Source organism: Macrotis lagotis, chromosome 3, assembly GCF_037893015.1.
Source record: "Macrotis lagotis isolate mMagLag1 chromosome 3, bilby.v1.9.chrom.fasta, whole genome shotgun sequence".
NCBI lineage: Eukaryota > Metazoa > Chordata > Mammalia > Peramelemorphia > Peramelidae > Macrotis > Macrotis lagotis.
Window position 1 is genome coordinate 294,686,553 of NC_133660.1, and position 19,195 is coordinate 294,705,747.

The 19,195-nt window shown below is 39.2% G+C and overlaps 2 protein-coding genes across 2 annotated transcripts; both read left to right on the top strand.

The window, feature by feature from the left end:
- Positions 1 to 7,255: 7,255 nt before the first annotated feature.
- On the top strand, positions 7,256 to 11,283 carry LOC141516749 (bone marrow proteoglycan-like). Its single transcript, XM_074227736.1, has 6 exons — positions 7,256 to 7,303; positions 7,723 to 7,844; positions 8,543 to 8,817; positions 9,920 to 10,051; positions 10,469 to 10,580; positions 11,102 to 11,283. The coding sequence occupies exons 2-6, from the start codon at positions 7,784 to 7,786 to the stop codon at positions 11,158 to 11,160; spliced, it is 639 nt and encodes a 212-aa protein (XP_074083837.1). The 5' UTR covers positions 7,256 to 7,303; positions 7,723 to 7,783; the 3' UTR covers positions 11,161 to 11,283.
- Positions 11,284 to 15,397: 4,114 nt separating this feature from the next.
- LOC141516750 (proteoglycan 3-like) lies at positions 15,398 to 18,907 on the top strand. The gene is made up of 6 exons (XM_074227737.1): positions 15,398 to 15,430; positions 15,830 to 15,952; positions 17,033 to 17,286; positions 17,547 to 17,678; positions 18,245 to 18,356; positions 18,818 to 18,907. The coding sequence occupies exons 2-6, from the start codon at positions 15,892 to 15,894 to the stop codon at positions 18,874 to 18,876; spliced, it is 618 nt and encodes a 205-aa protein (XP_074083838.1). The 5' UTR covers positions 15,398 to 15,430; positions 15,830 to 15,891; the 3' UTR covers positions 18,877 to 18,907.
- Positions 18,908 to 19,195: the final 288 nt, after the last annotated feature.

Here is a 19,195-nt window from a genome sequence, read left to right on the forward strand (position 1 = left end):
TGTAGTATATTTTGATAATAACATGCCTTCTGTGTCTGCTGCAATGTTGTTTTCCCACATGGTCTCTATCATATTTCCCTTTTCTGGCTTCTGCATTTCTTCATATGATAAAATTAATAAGTGATATGCCAATATATGCATATTTGTAGATATAGTTCTATGTCAAAATTGTTTCTTCTTCTTCTTCTTTCTCCTCCTCCTTTTATCCATCCTATTTCTTTTGAATGTTTCGTCTTTCACAGTCATATTTTCACCATTAGTCTATTCCATCATGTCTCAGTAGTTTCTATGATTCAAATTAACTTCTTTGTGTTAAAATATCAGGCTTAAAGGGAGCCGGATAGGGCTAGTTGGAGCAGCGAATAGAGCATTGTCCCTGGAGTCAGGAGGATCTGAGCTCATATCCAGCTTCAGACACACACTTAATATTTACTTAGATGTGTGACCTTGGACAAGTCATTTAACCCCATTGCCTAACCAAAAGAAAAAGAAGAGTATAGGTAAAAGTAGTAGTAATGGTGGTGGTGCTGATTTTAGTGGCCATAGGTGTAATAATATTCAAGTTTATTTTGATTGTTATTCATAATGTGTGAATTTATGAATAAATGTCTGAGACAATGAGTTTAATAGTTGACAAACCTCTTAGATTTTTGTCTTCTCTGAATTTCTGGACTACTCTCCTTTTATTTTATTTTATTTTATTTTATTCGTATATATTGGCTATTCTCAGTGACATCTAGCTTAATAGATATTCATAATCAGTTGTTTTCCCTTCCTTTCTAACCTTTCCTTCCACTTTTTCCCTTCTCCCTCTTCCCCTTTCCAAAGAATTACAGAGATTGAAACGGGAAAGACCTCTGTGACTATCTAGTTCAATCTATACCTGAATGAAGTCCCCACCATGATACATCAGCATCTTCTAGAAGATCCCTAGGAAGGGTAAGCCACAATGATTCAAGACTTATGTCACTTTTGGAAATCTTTCCAGACATTAAATGGAAATCTGCCTCTTTATGATTTCCATCAATTAATTGTTCCTTGTTCTGTCTCTTGACAAACAGAATGAAACTAAGTGGTTCGGCTTGATAGACCTTCAAATACTTGAGCATAGTCGTTATGTCTCTCTTAAGTTTTCTTTTCTTCAGGCTAAATATCACTAGTTCCTTCAAGTGATTTCCAAATGCCAAAGACTCAAGTCCCTCCACCATTGTGTTGCTATCCTCCTCTCCAGCCTATCAGTATCTTTTTAAACTGTTGGATTTAGAACTAAATACAAAACTCCAGATATGGGATGACCAGGTTAGAGTACTATGAGGCTAACAATTCCTCACTACCAGAATTGCTTCCCCTAGAGCAACTGTAGGGTAAATTATTTTGAATGTGCATCACACTACTAACTCAAGTTGAGTTTGCTGTCCATTGAAACACACATTTTTTCCAACCAATTTATTGAAAAATTGTCTTTCCCATGCTATCCTCACGAAGGTGATTTTTGGCTCCCAAATGCAAGAATTTATATTGATCTTTTGAATTTCATCTTATTAGATCTAGGTCAGTGCTTTTGCTTGTCAAGAGCTTCCTGAATCCTAACTCCTTCTTCCGATGCATTAGAGATCCTTTTCAACTTGGTATTTTTTGCAGATTTCATGAGTATGCTATTTATTCCTTTGTACATCATTAACAATAATGTTAGACCATAGAATTGAGAACCTTTATAATTAGATTGCAATTATCCAGGAAGATGCTTTTCTAAAACCCCAGCTCCTGTTAGATGCATTCCATTCCTGAATAAGAACCCATCACATTCCTAAATTTTAAATTATGGTCCAGAAATTCAAATTCCATTTTCCAACCCCGTATTCTTAACTAGCTGTTTACATTTCAACTTTACCTTTATCTTCTAAAATTCTTGCATTTGATCCACAGTATAGATGAAAACACGACTGGTGACCCCTTAGGTCATCCATTTCTCATTCAATCATAAAGCATTATCAATTGACTTTTAGTTACTAGACTCTGTGCTAGTTACCAGCCTCAGTTTCTCCTCCAGAACTATCTAGTTCCAATGGCCAGATATCAGATATGAATCAGTATGACTGGAGATGGCCCTGGATGTGAGGCAATAAGGGCTGAGTGACTTGCCCAGGATCACATAATACTAAGTGTCAAGTATCTGAGTTGGGTTTTGAACTCCCATCCTCATACTCCAAAGCCAGTTCTCTATCCACTGCTCAACTAGCTGCCCCATCAGATTACTGTTACTGGAATTAAGAAGACCTGAGTTCAAATCTACCCTCAGATCCTAGCTAAGTGACTTGAGCAAATCCCTTAATCCTGTTTGCTTTAGTTTCTTCATCTGTAAAATGAACTTCAGAAGAAAATGACAAACGATTGCAGTATCTTGGCCAAACAAACCCCAAATGGAGTCATGAAGAATCAGAAATAACTGAACAAAACGTTTGATAATTTGGATTCATTCACTATTCACATTTTTATTGTGATCTTTTCTGCTACATCACATAGCCTATTTTTTTTTTTTGCAAGACAATGGGGTTAGGTGGCTTGCCCAAGGCCACACAGCTAGGTCATTATTAAGTGTCTGAGGCCGGATTTAAACTCAGGTACTCCTGACTCCAGGGCTGGTGCTTTATCCACTGCACCACCTAGCCGCCCCAACATAGCCTACTTTCTAATTGAAGTTCTGTGGTTCCTTTCCTCTCCTAATCTGAATGCTAAATTTGTTTATTATTGGAATCTCCACCAGTGGTAGAATATGAAGATTTTACCAGTCTTGGATTCGTAAAGAAATTCCACAAGTTTAGAGACAACCAAACTCCAAATCCACTCCTTTTTCTCTAATTTATAGTAGATGGCCTCTCTTCAAAGCAACTGGAGGTGAGGAATATCTCTGGAGTGGTCAGTAGCTCCTACCTGTTCCCTTTCCTTGGATCTCTTTAACTCATCTATTCTGCTGAGGAGAATTAAGCTACTTCTTCCCTTAATCAACTAAGTTGAGTTAATAAGCATGCTAGCTGAAATAATTAAAGAGATAAGGAAACAGTACAAAGATTGGGAGAAGGTTACACAATGGGCTATTCACTAAATAACTCTGGCATAATCTTGTTCAAGTTAATGAAGACTTTTTTTTTCAAGCATTCTTATTCATCTCCTCCAAATTTGGTCAAAAGTTGAGGACAGCCTTTGAAAAAACTGTTTAAAAGTTTTAATATGTAATTGGGGAAAAATAGAATATTATACATTAGAAAAAACTAAAAGACAATGGGAGTTAGAAAAGGGCTTGGAGTCATTAGGCCAATGAGGCTCAGTGAATGTAATCTTTGATTTTTACTGCAATTCAAATATTACAATGTTCTTTCCTCACAATGACACTCAAGGCATGAGACACAACCTTGACCATCCCAGTATTGATAGACAAGGAAACTGAAACAAAGATATTCTACAGCTAAGAGCCTTTTACACAATGAAAGCATGAATGAATGGGTGAATAATATATATCTGTTTTCCTTACTTCTTCCCAGGGACATAATGAGGATCAAATGATTTCAAATATACAAAAGATAGGCAAGGACTTTGAAAGGTCATTGACTACATGGCCAAACAATTAGACCTATGGAGGGTATTTTTTTTAATTTAAGGAAATGGAGTTAAGTGACTTGCCCAAAGTCACATAGATAGGCAATTATAAAGTGTCTGAGACTGAATTTGAACTCAGATCCTCCTGACTCCAGGGCCCATGTTCTACCCATTGCACCACCTAGCTGCCCCCAAAGATATTTTCCATCAGGTCACCTCTCTAAGGAATTTGTTGCTCCACTGGTGATGTTTCTATGAAGCTTGTATATGTTAGAAAGATGGCAGTCATAAGACTAGTTTAATACAGGAAACTAAAAACTAAGCCTGAAGCCTGAGACCCAGTTGAGTCTAAAGGCTTTGAGATTGAATGGGAAAAACATGTTCGTGAAAAGGTGCCTCTGATAATTTTCATTTCAGAAAATAAGAAACTAAGTCTAACTGCAGTGAATGGACTAGGCCAACATCATATAGCTGGTGAGAGATAATGACTTCATGGAACCTTCTGCCTCCAAATCTAATTTTTTTTTTTAACCTTAGAAATAGCTTCCCAGGGGTGGCTAGGTGGCACAGTGGATGAAGCACCGGCCCTGGAGTCATGAATACCTGGGTTCAAATCTAGTCTCAGACACTTAATAATTACCTAGCTGTGTGGCCTTGGGCAAGCCACTAAACCCCATTGCCTTGCAAAAACTAAAAACAAAACAAAACAAAACAAAAAATCATTATCAGTAGCATGACTTAAACCCAGGACTTTCTGATATCAAATTCAGTGTTCTTTGCACTATATCAGGCTAATTTTCAGATGATAGTTTGGCTATCCCCTCCTATAATGGGTCCTGAGAGTCAATGCTGTAGGTCATTGGAATGAAGAAATTGGTATCAAGAAGACCTGAATTAAAGGACCCCTAATAACATACTATAGATGTCACTTAACCTCTTAGAGTCCCAAGAAAATCTTTAACACTGTAAGTTGCAGAAAAGATACTAATCTACAATGGGAGAGAAAGGTCATCCACAGGAACTCCTTCTACGGAAGAAATCATCCTTTTATTTTTTTTTTAATAAAAAAAAGAAGTGGGTTCACCTCAGTGTTGCTTTCATGGCAGATCGGTGGTATTCCCCAAGTCAGTGATGGCCTACTTTCTTTCCAAAAAATTTCTTTCTAAGAAATAAGAGGTCATTCCAACAGTTCAGTTTCACTAAACAATGCCAAATGGTTCATTCATTGCCCCAAATTCCTTAATGTAAGGAATATCATCTAGCTTCAGCTACTGCCTATGTAAAAAAATCTGTAGTGTCTCAGATAGTCACCCAAGATATCACTTTTGGATGAGAGATTCTTGCCAGGCATTATTTGGAGGAATTTTCTCATTCATTTATCTTACAGCCCAAACTCAAGAAAGATGGGATGAAGACATCATTTTTTGATCAGCGACTTTGGATGAAGACCCTGAGCACCACTTGCGGGAAGCTTCTCATTCAGCTTGCACCACACACTCAAGAACATGGGATGATATAAACAATGTGCTAAACTGCCTTGGGAAATAGAGTTGGTGGAACTTTATGAATTGATTGATTTAGAGCTTGAAAGAACCTTCAAGGCCAGATAATTCAAACTGCACCTCCATGTTACAGTGAACTGGGACTCAGTATGTTTAAGTGACTTGCTTAAGAGTATATAGATAATATTTGGCAGGGATGGGGGAAGACAGGTCTTCTGACCTTCCCAACCAGATTCATGGTGTTACAGATGGGGAAGTGCCTGTCCAGATAGTAGAGAGCATTTCAGCTATGATTTCATAGGCAAGTATCCCAGCCATCATCTCCAAAGGATCACAAAAAATGAAGTGTGACTCTCATCACAGAGAACTTCTTTTTCTTAACTTGATCTGTTGACTAAGACTGTTGATCAAAGTACATGACATTCCATGTTTAGGGTTTGAGGCCTTGAAAGGTGAGCTGGGGAAGCTGTGAAGCCAAGGATAACTTTTCTTTGAGTTTTTAGATAGAAGTATCCTTGGTGACTCTTGGAAATCAGTCATAGATACAAAACAATCCTTCTAATTCAAGACACAACAGCATTCTTAGATTTGTAAAATTGGAAGGAGACACTCTCTTGCCACTGAATCAAAGGTTTGAGGCTCTGAACTCATGTGAATTTGGATGCTTTGCAGATGAAATATTTCTGCATATTTTCTATGGCCATAAATCCTATGGCCAGCAGAGCTGTTCTCTTTCTCAATAGGGAGACTGGAAAGGGTATGAATGACTGAGAGACAGTTCAGCTAATGGGGATCAATTCGAAGCAGAATCCTTCTGAAGGTGACTCAGCTGCGTCATCTTCTTTATCTGAAAATGATTGATACAAATTGTCACTCTTTGATTCATTCCTTTTTTTAGCAGACTCCTCACCAATTCTTTTATTTATTAATTTATTATTATTATTAATAATTCATTATGAATTTAGGAAAATCAACAAACATGAAAATTTTAATATGCAAAGATAAGAAAAAGAATCTTGAATATAAAATGGAATTCTTTTAAGGAGTTTTAAATATATGTATTAATTGAACATGGCAACACTGTTCTTCTGCATGGCTTCTGAACTTCCTTCTATTCTCTTCAATCAATCAATCAACATTAATGAAGCACTTAATTTATTCTAGAAACTGTGCTAAACACTAGAATACTCTTCTGAGTATTTTTTAAAATATTCATTGATATTCCTTCTTTTCTATTTTCTTTCTTTCACATAACTGTTACCATCCACCCACTCCCTAGTCCAACTCTCCCACTCCATCCTAAAAAAGAACCTTCTTAACAAATAAGAGTAGTTAAGCAAAACAAATTCAGACATTACCCATGTCTCAAAATACTGCAACTCTAGTCTATCACTGAGATATCTGATGAAAGGAATCATACTTCATCACTGAAGGCACATTTGTTAAGTGCATGCCCTCATTCCTTCTTTTAATTCCTGAGGAGTTAAATTTGTTCTGAGGAGTTAGAAATAATATACTTTCTTTGTTTTTTTTTAAAAGGATTTTGCAAGGCAAATGGGGTTAAGTGGCTTGCCCAAGGCCACACGGCTAGGTAAGTGTCTGAGGCCGGATTTGAACCCAGGTACTCCTGACTCCAAGGCCGGTGCTCTATTCACTGTGCAACCTAGCCACCCCAAGGATAGATAATCTTGAGAGTCCATGTGGAAAGATTCAGGTGTTAGAGAAGTCTGTGATGTTAGACCTAGAAAGCATATTATTGGGGAGGCTAGGTGGTGCAGCAGATAACGCTCTGGCCCTGGAGTCAGGAGTACCTGAGTTCAAATCCGGCCTCAGACACTTAATAATTACCTAGCCGTGTGGCCTTCGGCAAGCCACTTAAACCCATTGCCTTGAAAAATCTAAAAAAAAAGATTATCTATCCTTCCATGGAACAAAGGGATATTACCATATTATATGGGAAATAATGACAAGTCATCATTAGGACAGCCCAAAGATTGACTCTTTTAGTCTTCAAAGGCAGTTGAAGAGAAAATACTTCCCTTAAAAAGGTAATGAGGAACTCTGCTGATTATTATCTTATCCTCCCACATGTCTGGGGTAATAACTCTTTCCCCTTGGTCACTTCCTACTAATTACTGATATAAGAACTACCCATGGAACTCATCTGTTAAAATCTCTGCTGACTTTGATCCCAATTTCTTAAGAAGGTAAGTATTTTCCTTGAAGTAGAAGGATGAGGGACCCAGTGGCTAACCTGAAATAAGAGACTTGGGAAAAGTTCAATGAGGTTATTTCTGGAACTAAGATGACCACCATAACCTAACTCATCCTGGGGGGGAAGTTATCCTTTCTCTAATATCAGGCTCTTTCTATTGGGAACTGAATTTAGATTGGAGCTATGCTCATTCTTCATTCTATTGGTGGAGAACCTTCAGGGACTGGGAAGGGCAGACTGAATTCTAGGAATTCTAGGAAATTCTAGGAAAAGATCAGATCTATCCAAGGACATTGAAAATTGCCTTGGCTTTCTCATTATTTTTCCTTCTCTCTTTTTCTGGATGTGTTTCACAGTCAAAAATTTATTTTTTTAATTGTATTTGGTTCTTCTTTTTTTTTTTTTTATAAGGTTCTTTGAAGAAGCTTTGGACAGAGGAGGACAAAGATTGTCCCACCAAAATTGAGCAGAGATGAAATTCTGCCTGATCCTCTCATTTGTCCTCCTGGGTACAGTCTCCTCCTTTCATTTGAGTAAGTTTCTTAAACCTCATTCTCCCTCTTATTTACTTCTTCCATTCTTTTTTTGTTTCTTGTGGGTTTAGGATTTTCACCTTGTTCTTTTACTGGAATTACAAAACTAACAAGGTAGGTGCAAAAAGAAAAAAAGCACAACAACCATAACTTGGAACCGAGCCCTGGGTCTGCCATTAATCTTTGTGACTATGGGCAAGTCACCGTCTCATCCTCAACCCTGGTTTCCTCATCCATAAATGGGGAAGAATTGTACTGATAATACCTTCCTCACAGGATTGTTATGATTAGGAAAAGTTACAGAAAGGGAAGCTATTATTCAACTCAGATCTTGTGCCTGAGCTTTCCGTCAGGATTCTAGGCCCTTCTCTAAGGGCTAGGCTCTCCATATCTTGGGGGAAAGACCCAGAACATTTTTTAGCCTTTTTTATGAGGCTCAATTCTCTTCCCCCTTTTATTTGTAACCTTATTATTTCCATAGAGAGAAATATCCACCTCACTCCCCACACATGCTATAAACTGGCATAGTTTTTTCTCCTACAACAATAGAGAGCAATCTCTGTTCATTAGATAAGGGTCAAAATGATTAATCCTTCTAGAGGCATTGAAGGGTTTGTAGCTGTCCATTGTTTCCTGAGAGAAATCTATGAAAAGAATAGAAGGGACAATTTTGCTTAGTTCTTTTTTCTTCATTCCAGAGAATGAGGCTCTCAAGTTAGAGACACCAAAGGAAGAAGAAACACTGACTCAAGAACAAGAGATATCAGATGAAGAGGAGATCCTGGCCTCTGGGGAAGATGGCTCTTTGTGGGAGAAAGAAGAGGCCACAGAGTTAGTCCCAGTCCCAGCTACCAAGGAAGATGATATTGTGTGTCCCAAGGAAGAGGATGTAATTCATTTGACAGGCACACCAGGTTGCAAGACCTGCCGCTTTCTGTTAGTCAGACAACCACAATCATTTTCTACAGCTGACGTAAGTGAAAACACTGATCATTGGGAAAGAGTGTAAGGAAAAGTTAATTTTATAAGAAAGTTTTGGAAAATAAGGGCCTTGCCCCTTCCTTATTAGTTTATTTCTCATTGGAAAAAAGACCCCCCCTCCCCAAAAGACCCCAGGATGTAAAAAATAATTGAACTAAAGGTAAGGGAGGCAGCAGAAAAGGTTTTGGTGGGAATATATGGAATGAGGTACAGGACTGGGACTATTATTAGAAGCAAGGAATCATAAAATGTTAGCTTTGTCAAGGAAATATGGAATGGAGATGTCACAGATTGAAAGACTTCAATAATATTTTGAATAAAAGCATAGAATCTTGGACAATAGGACATTAGACATGTAAAGGATCTTAGAACATAGTTTATCAGAGCTAGAAGAGACCACAGAACCTCTGAGCACTGTCAGAGATGGATGGCATATTGAGTTATTATAGGTATAATCTACCATAAGCTCCTCATTTAGCAGATTGAAAAATTAAGAATCCAGAAAATTTTAGATTTGATCAATGTCAGATAGCTGTGTAGTGACAGTACAAAGAGTTGAATAAAGATTTCCTGAATCCCATTTCAGGACAACTCACATATTGTTCATTATAGAAAGTACAACAGTCAGCTTATCTTAACTGATCAGATGGCATTTAACAGAACATAGGAGAAAGCAAATTCTATAGAAACCCAGAAAGCCTAGGTCTGCCTTGCATACTGTAGTTTAAGGAAGACTTATTGGATTGGATTGGATGGATTGCATTGAATAAAATGTTCTGGTCTTATTACTTGCTAGCTGTCAGTTCCCCCTTGGAGTTCCATTTTTTTCTCATTTATACAATCAGAACTATGGTATTGGCACAACTGATTCCATAGGGCTATTAGAAGGAAAGTACTCTGTAAATTTTAAAGTATTTTATAAGTGATGATGTTGTCCTCCTGTATGGGTAGGTTGGGAGCATGTTCTATAAGACATATGAAAAATCCTAAAGAGCATTACAATACTCTTTACAAGAGTTATGATAACTTTAATGTGGAGGGATGGTACCCTTTATTCTTATTCCCTCTCAGTCTTCTATATCCCATCTTTCCAGAGTGTCTGTCAGCGCTGCTATAGGGGCAGGTTGGTCTCCATCCACAGCTACAGCTTCAATGATGTAATCTATAGATCATCTCGGGGTGTCATCCAAGGCCAGGTTTGGATCGGAGGCCATGTCTCTGGCTGGGTAAGTGACAAGGGCCTAGCATCTGCCCTGACTGTTTCTTCCTTGGAGCTCCATTTAGAGTTCATGTTAACTTTTAGTCTCAATCTAGGATGGATGGTCTTGGGGTATAACTGGTGATCTTGTCTTCTTGTTATGCCATAGAGAATCAGAATTGGGCTATGAGCCTTGGGAGTGCTTTGAAGGTTTGTGTTAGGTTATACAAGTTCAGCAGAAGTGCTGTTTATAGAACTATCCAGAAGAATGTCTGATTTTGCTGTGTATACCCAGTGGGTATATGGGACTACACTCACTCTGGCAAGCAGTGAGCCTGACAAGCAGGGATATATTGTCAATCTATTTTCTGGTCTATCTTTTCCACCTCAGGACCATGACATTATGTGGACTAGCTCTTATCTGTTCATTGCATTTCCCATGTAGGGTCCCTGTAGAAAATTCACCTGGACTGATGGCCACAGATGGAATTTTGCTTATTGGGCATCGGGCCAGCCTGGGAATGGTGGGGGCAACTGTGTGGCTTTGTGCACAAATGGTGAGTGGGGGCTAAAAGCAGTGGAGGGATGTCATCGGTAAGAAGTAATGAGGGAGGAAGAAGCCTTCTCCATTTGGTCCCCTTTGGCCTCTGCACCCTGAAACCACAATCTTAGTATTTAGGGTCAAGGAGAGAATAGCAGAAATCTCATAAGTTCTGGGCAGTCTTGGGACATAAAAGATACCCCAGGGGGCAACTAGGTGGCGCAATGGAGTCAGGAGTACCTGAGTTCAAATTCGGCCTCAGACACTTAATGATCACCTAGCTGTGTGGCCTTGGGCAAGCCACTTAACCCCGTTTGCCTTGCAAAAACCTGAAAAAAAATGATGCCCCAAGAGACAATGTCAAGTCAATGGTTCCCTTTGGAGGAGAGGTTTTTGTGCTACTTTGGGTGCCCTGTGATGGAGAATGTGGTTGATGGGGCAGTGGAGCTCTTTGGAACGTCATCAAGGTGGGGATGGAAGAAAGAAAACTAGGAAAAGGGAGCAGTATGGAACTTTGAAGGTCTCTTATTTTCACAGGAGGTCATTGGCGAAGAGCTCCATGTACACGGCCGCTGCCCTATGTCTGCTCTTACTGACCAGGCCAATCCAGAGACTTTCCATTGGCTGCCACAGAGAATCTTCTACTGACTCTGATGTCAGCTCCCTTCCTTCTCCTTTCAGGAATTCCAATTCTCCTTTATCAGCAATAAACCAGAGTTCTTGACATTAGAACTGGACTTCTCTTTTTGCTGTTTTTTTGAACCCATTCACAGAACAGACTTGTAGGGGACCACTATACTTACACACACACATATTGAAAATGGGTCTGTAGGGGACCACTTTTTAAGGAAAAAAGACTGTAGACAGGGGCAAATAGAGACTGAGGGCCAGTATGAACAACTCATTTGGCTCCATAATTTCTAGAAGGGACCTAAAGATCAGAGATGGAAAGAACTTTAGAACATGAAACATGGCCTGTGGACTAGCCCCAAACACCTATAATATTTGCATATGAAGAACCCTTCAGGTCATCTTGAATTAGATGGGCTCCTTATTCTATTTCGGGTCATGGAACACCTTGGCAAACTGGTGAAACCTATGGGATCTTTGCTTAAAATATAATTTTAAATGATTGAAGGAAATGATAAGTTACAGTTAGAGGTTATAGAAAAGATACATTTTTCCCTCTTCACCACAGTTCCTAGACCCTTTGAGATCATGGAAGCTGTCTAGATTAAGAAACTTTGACCTAGTTCAATTCTCTTATTTATAAATTGATAAGGAAAGAGAGAAAGAAGCATGGGATCATAAAGTCATCAATTTAAAGTTGAAAAGGACCTTAAAACGTTTTAGGGGCAGTTAGATGGCACAGTGCATTAAGAATCAGTCCTGAAGTCAGGAGGGTCTGAATTCAAATCCAACCCCAAACACTTACTAGCTCTGTGACCTTGGGCAAATTGGTTAATCCCAATTGCCTCCCCACCAAAAACAAAAAAAGTTTTAGTGTTTTATACATGAGGACATTGGGACCCAGAAAGGAAAGCTGATTTGAGGAATGGAGTAAGGAGCATAGATAGGTCTAGAACCTTGGTTCTCTGATTCCAGACCCAGGTATCTTGGTATTACATTCCTGTAAATTTTTCTGACTCAGTCTCTGACTGGACATCCTTTATTTACCCCTCCTCATATCTTCCCAACCCAATAAGGCAAGAATGGGGTAAGATTTAGCCATTTTAGGAGTCACTAAAAACAATTGGTTTTTAAAGATGAGAGTGACTTGATGGAAAGAGGAGTTTGGATTTGCAAGTCAGCCATGTGGATTAGAGTAGTGGGTCTTCCATTCACCAGCTGTATAATATTGGGTCAGTTCCTTCCCTTTCCTGAGACTGTTTATTCATTAAATACAAATAGCCATACTTGCCTGACTATAACACAGGCTTATGATGACCAAATAAGAAAATATACAGGACAAGAATTCTAGAGATTTTTAAAAGTAGATAAAGCACATTCAGATAACAAATGCTATCCAGTTTGTATTATCTTTAATGATGGTTCCAACTCATCTTATTCAAAAGTTATTTTAGCTTTGATTAACTGCGGCAGTGCTTTGAGTATCATGGGGCAGAAGGAATACACAGCAGATGCACAACTCATGAGATACTGCTTTATAAAATCTAACAGCGCTATAAGGGGGTTTTAGGGATTTCTTAACTGTCAAATGAAGAGAATCATATTCTCTGCCACGTACATATTGAGTGTCTGAAGATACTCACACTTATGGAAGTCTATAATACCTATATTGTGTGTGTGTGTGTGTGTGTGTGTGTGTGTGTGTGTGTGTACACCATTTTGCTTCCCTCAATAATCCAGTTGTCTTAGGGCTTAATGAGTATTTTTAAAAGTCTGATTCTGCCTTGCACACATGCCCACAACCATCTACCTCTCCTTCCTCCTCCTCTTCCTTCTCCTTCTCCTCCTCCTCTTTCTTCTTTTTCTCCTCCTTCTTTCACTTCCTTTTCCTCCTCCTCCTCCTCCTCCTCCTCCTCCTCCTCTCCTCTCCTCTTCCTTCTCCTCCCTCTCCTCCTTTTTTTCTTCTCCTCCTCTCACTCCTTTTCCTCCTCCTCTCAATTCCTTTTCCTCATCCTCCTCTTTCTCCTCCTCTCCTGTTCCTCCTCTGATGATTTGGGAATATTTTTTTTTGCTCAGCTAATTCTAAGAGATGGAGGACACTTTGGATGCCAAGTGGACTTGGGGAGTCACTGGGACCACTTTCTAGAGGTTTCTTCTATCTTTATCTCAATGCAGAAGGTGTTGCTGATGTAATTTTAACAACTTATATTTCTAAAGCATGGTTTAGAAAGCACTTCCTTCACAGTTGCACTGTGAAATAGGTCCAGCAAGTGTTATTAATTCCATTTAAGAATAGAGAAAACTGGGGTAGGGAGAGGAAAGTACCTTGCCTGAGGTTATGGAGATTTTCTTATTCACAATCCAGTACTCTTTTCACCAAGATGCCATGCTCTTTTGCAAAGTCAGGTTGGAAACCAAGAACTTTCCTTGTAAATGACAATCATCTCTGTAGGTCTATTATCTTTGTAAGATCTTACACAGATCAATCAACCAGTAATATTTAGTTCTGGGCCAGATGCTTGGGGCTATGCAGAGAGAAGTAAACTGATCTGAGTAGAGCCTGTGGTCAGAGGTGATGATATGACCATAGAAGTTTTCCAAGAAAGGTTTGATTTAAGACCAGAAGGTGATAAGAGGATCTCCTAGGATATCTAATCCTTTGTTATTCAACCTATCACACTGCTGTCTACTATTTTTGTGCTAGAGGAGGAGAGATGAGGGAATTGAAGTGATTATGCAAACTGCTAGGGTCGGGCATTGAAGAAGTGACTTATTTGGATGGTGGATTGAGGATATGCAAGGAGATTAGTGAATGCAGGAGGTGGAGAATTATCCCTGAAATTTGGCATGAGCACCTGACAAAGTCCACATGGGAATAGTAGATGGCTCCCCAAGGGCTGTGAGAATGATTTATTTCCCCTCTTTTTCCTTTCTATCCATTCTTCTCTCTCAAGCATAATTTTCCCCATCTCCTTTCCAACTTCCTATTCTCTAGTCTCTTTTCTCTATTATCAGCTTTCCTCAACTCTGATACTCAGATCTCCCCTCCCCATCTTCCTTCTACTTTCTTCTAATCCCCACTCTTCTAGTTCTAAGTGTATTTTTTTGCTCTCCTCATACCTTAACCTGGTCCACTGTCAGAGTGATTAATGCAGACAATCAGGTTGCATATTCAAATAGAGAAGTATCTAAACATGGAACAAACAGTAGTCCAGTTCTGATACTACTGGGAAACTGCCACTATTTCCCCAGAACCTGATAAGAGACTTTGCCCCCTCACCACTGAGGGTTTATCTTACAGGTGGGGGCTATTGACCAATCTTAGTGGCCAAACGGCCTAATCTCCCAAGACCTAGGATTGAGTGCCAACCACCTCCCCCACTTCATGCTAGGAAGAAAGACCTTGAGACTCAGACTAGGGAGGTCTTTCCCTTAGGGGCATGGGACAGAGCTGTCCCTACATCCTCTTTGAGTCCAAGCAGAGATTAAAAACCAGTGCTATCTTAAGCCACCCCAAAATTCTAAGGCCTCCTGTTTGTGAGACCAAGGACTGGGGTTCCAATTCTATGTAGATTTTCACATTTAGCATAAAAATATCTGTCTCATAGTCATTGCCAGTTAGCCATTGCATAGCTCTGTGCTTTTATTCCCTAGAGAACCTTTGAGAGACCGTGGATGATTGACAACCATGCATCCCAATCAATGAAGAAGAAACTTCTTGGACCCAGGTCAATGAACTCATTTTCTTAACCTATCATGGCTCTGATAGAGATTTTCCTTCTTTTTCCAAATCCTTTTCTTGTTCCTTAGGACCTAAGCATTTCCTCAGAGACCAGTAATACTGTCATATTCCTGATTTCACAGGTAACACCCCTCCCCCCCAGTCACCTGAATCATAACATTCTTAAACATGAATTATTTCCATCTTTTCCTGGGAGAAAACTCAAAAGGAAATGCTCTATTCAAAATATAAGGGGTCTCATGTTAAGACACTCCCATAACAGATTTGTGACTAGCCCCCATAACTGTTTACTTGAACTTCCTAGAAAGGATGATCTCCCCTCAGAGGTTAATGAGGAACCCTTCTGGTCATTATTTTATCATCCCTCAGACTTGGGGCAATAACATCTTTTCCCTCCCTCCACTGACCACTTCCTCTAAATCAATGATAAAAGGGCTTCAAGCTAACACTGTCACCTGAGTGTCTAAGAAATTGGATGTGACATCTTCTGGGAGGTGAGTATTGCCCCTTGCAGCAGCAGAAAGATCCAAGACCCATGCCTGCCTGAAACAAAAGACTAGATAAATGCTCAATATATCTTCAGTTCTATATTTATCATGACTCTCCAACCTATCCCACAGAGTAAATCTAACATTTCCTCATTTTCTTACTTATTCTATCAAGAAAAATATTTAGAGTGAGGCAGTACTCTTCATTCAGTTTAGGGAGGAGTTCAGGGTCTTGGGGAAACAAAGAGGGATTCACTTTTCTGAAAAAGTGAATATATAAATTATGATTGTGTTTCCTTTCCACTGAAACCCTACACATCTTTTCTTCCCTTTTTTTCTTTTCAAATCATGTTTCCCAGGCCACTATTTTCATCAACAAAGATAATTCTTTTTTTTTCCATCTAGAATTCCTGGGAGAAGTCTCAGATTGAGAAGAACGTGGTCCACATCCCAGGGACTGAGCAGTGATGAAACTTGCCTTCGTTCTGTCACTTGTCCTGTTGGGGACAGGTTCCTCTCTTCATTTGAGTACGTTTTTCATCCCCCACCCCTTTTCTCCACCAAACCTAGTTTCCTCTTGATTTGTCTTGCTGAATGATTTAATTAACTTTGGTTATGGGGTGAAATTATAGAATGCAAGTAAGATGTTATAGATTTCATATCAGACCTGGGATATATCTCAAAGACTGTCATTTAATTAGGTCAATGAAATCACTGACCAAGACATTATTTGAGTTTTTTTCTGATTCCTCATCTAGGAAGTCCGGGTGGTACAATGGAATAAGCACTGGATTTGAAATCAGAAGTCCTAGGTTCAAATCCTAAAATTGCCAATTATTATCTGTGTGACCTTGAGCAAGTCACTTAACTTCTATTTTCCTTAACTATAAAATGGAAAAGTTGGACTAGATGATTTCAAAAGTCTCTTCCAATTCTAAATCTATGACCCTAGGATCCTAAGTCACTTTCCCTTGCTAAACTTTGGTTTTCTACTTCAAAAATGGGCTTAATCATATTAGTACCACCAATTAGCTCTAGTATTTTGGGATTCATTTTGAGGAAGCTTCTATAAAGATGAGAGAAATAGGGGTAGCTTGGTGGCACAGTGGGTGGAGTACTGGCCCTGGAGTCAGGAGGACCTGAGTTCAAATCCAGCCTCAGACACTTAATACCTAGCTATGTGACCTTGGGCAAGTCACTTAACCCCATTGCCTTGTGAAAACCAAAAAAAAAAAACTTAGAGAAATATGAGATTTATTCATCTCAGTATGTTTCTTCAAATTGCTATTGAAGATTCCATAATCTTAAATGGATAGGCTCCTTACATATTGGGGTAAAGGGTCTGAAACTTTTCTTATGTCTTTGGGCAACTTTCCTTCCTCTCTACTCCTCTATGTTATGGTACAGCAGTGTCCATCAGAAGTAATGTTCCTATATCCTTGTATGAAATTTGTTTGTATCTTCAAACAAAAAGAAATCACCTCAGAGATACAATTTTAGATCACTAACCTCTCTAAAGACCTGAAAGGTCAAGGAACTGTCCTTGGTATCTGCAAGGAGATGAAAGCCTATGGCCAATATTGATTATGCCCATTGTCTTTATCTCAGGAAATGAGACTATTAATCTGGAGACACTAGAGGAAGTGGCCGGTGAGACTGAGGGATCAAAGGTGCCAGAGAGAGGAGAGGCTTTTACCTCTGATGTTAACTCCTATGAGAAAGAGAAGGAAGAAGTCACAGAGTTAGTCTTATCTGCCAAAGATGACATTCTGGAACCCAAGAAAGAGGATGAAGCTTATGTGCCGGGGAAGACTGTCAGATATCTGCTAGTCAATCAACTGAAGTCATTTTCAGAAGCTCAGGTGAGTGGGAACTGGACTAAGGTGAAACAGAAAAATGGGGTTTGGGAGAATGAGAAGAGCTTAAAAGGTATGAACCTTTTTCTTTGGATATTGAAGTAGGACTAGAGGAATAAATGTGTTTTATCTGTGTTGAGAATTCCTTTAGTGCCAATTCTTGGAAGTTGGACTGAAATCTGAACTTCTGAGGTTCAATTTGAATGAGATCCCCATTCTGCCATCATCTTGTAACTATTTCTGCCCTTTTTTTCTCCACTTTTCAGAGATTCTGTCAGCAGTTCTACAAGGGCAATCTAGTCTCCGTCCACAATTCTGCCTTCAACTGCAAACTTCATAACTTAGCTAAAAGAATCAATCAAAATAGGGTTTGGATTGGAGCTTACACCACTAATTGGGTAAGAAGTAGGTCAAATGTGTGCATGACTGTTTCTTCCTTGACCCTTCTTAAAGGAGTCCTGACGAACCCCCCAATTTATCCCAAATCCTTGACTTTCTAACTGTGGAGAATCCCTGATGATATCCATTCTAACACCCTTTCACAATTTTCCTGAGAAGCAGGGTTTAGTAAAAGATCCTGGTGAATCTGAGAATATCATATCTCTAAGCTCCCAGAGAAATGCTCCTTATGAACTTGACATTCACTTAACATCCTCAATGCATAGATCATAAGGCAGTAGGTGAGAATTACAGGGTATTATCAGCCTTTGCTTAGGAAAGCATACCAGTAGTATATAATATATATTATACCGTGTCAGCTGATTTCAAGTCTCATTCTTTCCTAGTTTTGTGGCAATTATTTTTTTATGCCTTTATTTCTGGTTGCAGTATGTAGTATGTAGATAGCAGAGCAAGATGAGCTTTAATGCCGTTCTCTGATCTAAGATTTCATGTTTTGTTTTCCTTAGCTCAGAGGTTTTGAGCTCACCCTTTTTTGACCTCTCTCTTTCCATCCTATCTACAGGGTTTTTTCAAGAAATTTCGCTGGATTGATGGAAGTGCCTGGGATTTTTCATACTGGGCAATATGCCAACCACTATTTGGTTGGGGCCGCTGTGTAGCTTTGAGTACTAATGGTAAGTTGGGTAACATGGAAGGTGGAGTGACAGCAAAGGAGTTCTATCATAAAGTCTTTAGCTCTACCTGAACTTCTGGAATACTCTTCATCCCCCTTTTTCAATTGTGGAAGAAGATATTCTGAGCTTCTTTGATCATCTCACTTTCAAAGTAATGGATTTGAGATAGTGGAGTTCCAAAATGGCTAAGATGGAGAGAAGAATATGATCAGCAGGAACACAACTGAACTATTGTCCAAGTTTCTGTTTGATCTGAGTTCTTCTGCTTATGAATATTGTCACCTTGGCTCTCAGTTTTCTCATCTTTAAAATGAAATAATTGGGCTAGATGGTTTCTGAGGTCCATTTCAATCTAAAATTCAATCTTCAGAGAGTCTTTTCAGCTCTGATATATTAACATCTTGTGACTTTCAGGGGTAGAGTTGTAAGACGATCATCTTCATTCTGCTCTCTCCATACAGGTAGTGGCTGGCGTAGGACTTCATGCCATCGGCCATTGCCCTTTATCTGTTCATACTGAGTCATGCCTCCCTTGCAATAAACTCAGATTTCCTGCCATTCCTTTTGATTCTTGTCTTGTCATCATTCAGATTTTGTGACTTTCTACCCCCACCGCTGTTTAGAACAACCTGAAATGCAACACTTAGGATTGGGTCGTATAATTCAGAATTGAGAGGGATATTGGAAATCACTTAGTTCAACCTATGCAGATTTTTTTCAGAAAGAGAAACTGAGGCCTAGAGAAGACTTGTTAATATAGAATGGAATTTGTAGCCAAATCTAGGATCTTTTACTCTAGGATCCAGTTTTTATCCTATAATGATATCTTCTCCTTTGAA

What these genes read in the sequence shown, in the direction of transcription:
- LOC141516749 (XM_074227736.1), top strand. Translation starts at nt 7,784, where the DNA reads ATGAAATTCTGCCTGATCCTCTCATTTGTCCTCCTGGGTACAGTCTCC. An exon ending in AATCATTTTCTACAGCTGAC is followed by an intron (nt 8,818 to 9,919) that starts GTAAGTGAAAAC and finishes CCATCTTTCCAG; the next exon opens with AGTGTCTGTCAGCGCTGCTA. An exon ending in TGTGGCTTTGTGCACAAATG is followed by an intron (nt 10,581 to 11,101) that starts GTGAGTGGGGGC and finishes TTATTTTCACAG; the next exon opens with GAGGTCATTGGCGAAGAGCT.
- LOC141516750 (XM_074227737.1), top strand. Translation starts at nt 15,892, where the DNA reads ATGAAACTTGCCTTCGTTCTGTCACTTGTCCTGTTGGGGACAGGTTCC. An exon ending in AGTCATTTTCAGAAGCTCAG is followed by an intron (nt 17,287 to 17,546) that starts GTGAGTGGGAAC and finishes TCCACTTTTCAG; the next exon opens with AGATTCTGTCAGCAGTTCTA. An exon ending in GAGCTTACACCACTAATTGG is followed by an intron (nt 17,679 to 18,244) that starts GTAAGAAGTAGG and finishes TCCTATCTACAG; the next exon opens with GGTTTTTTCAAGAAATTTCG.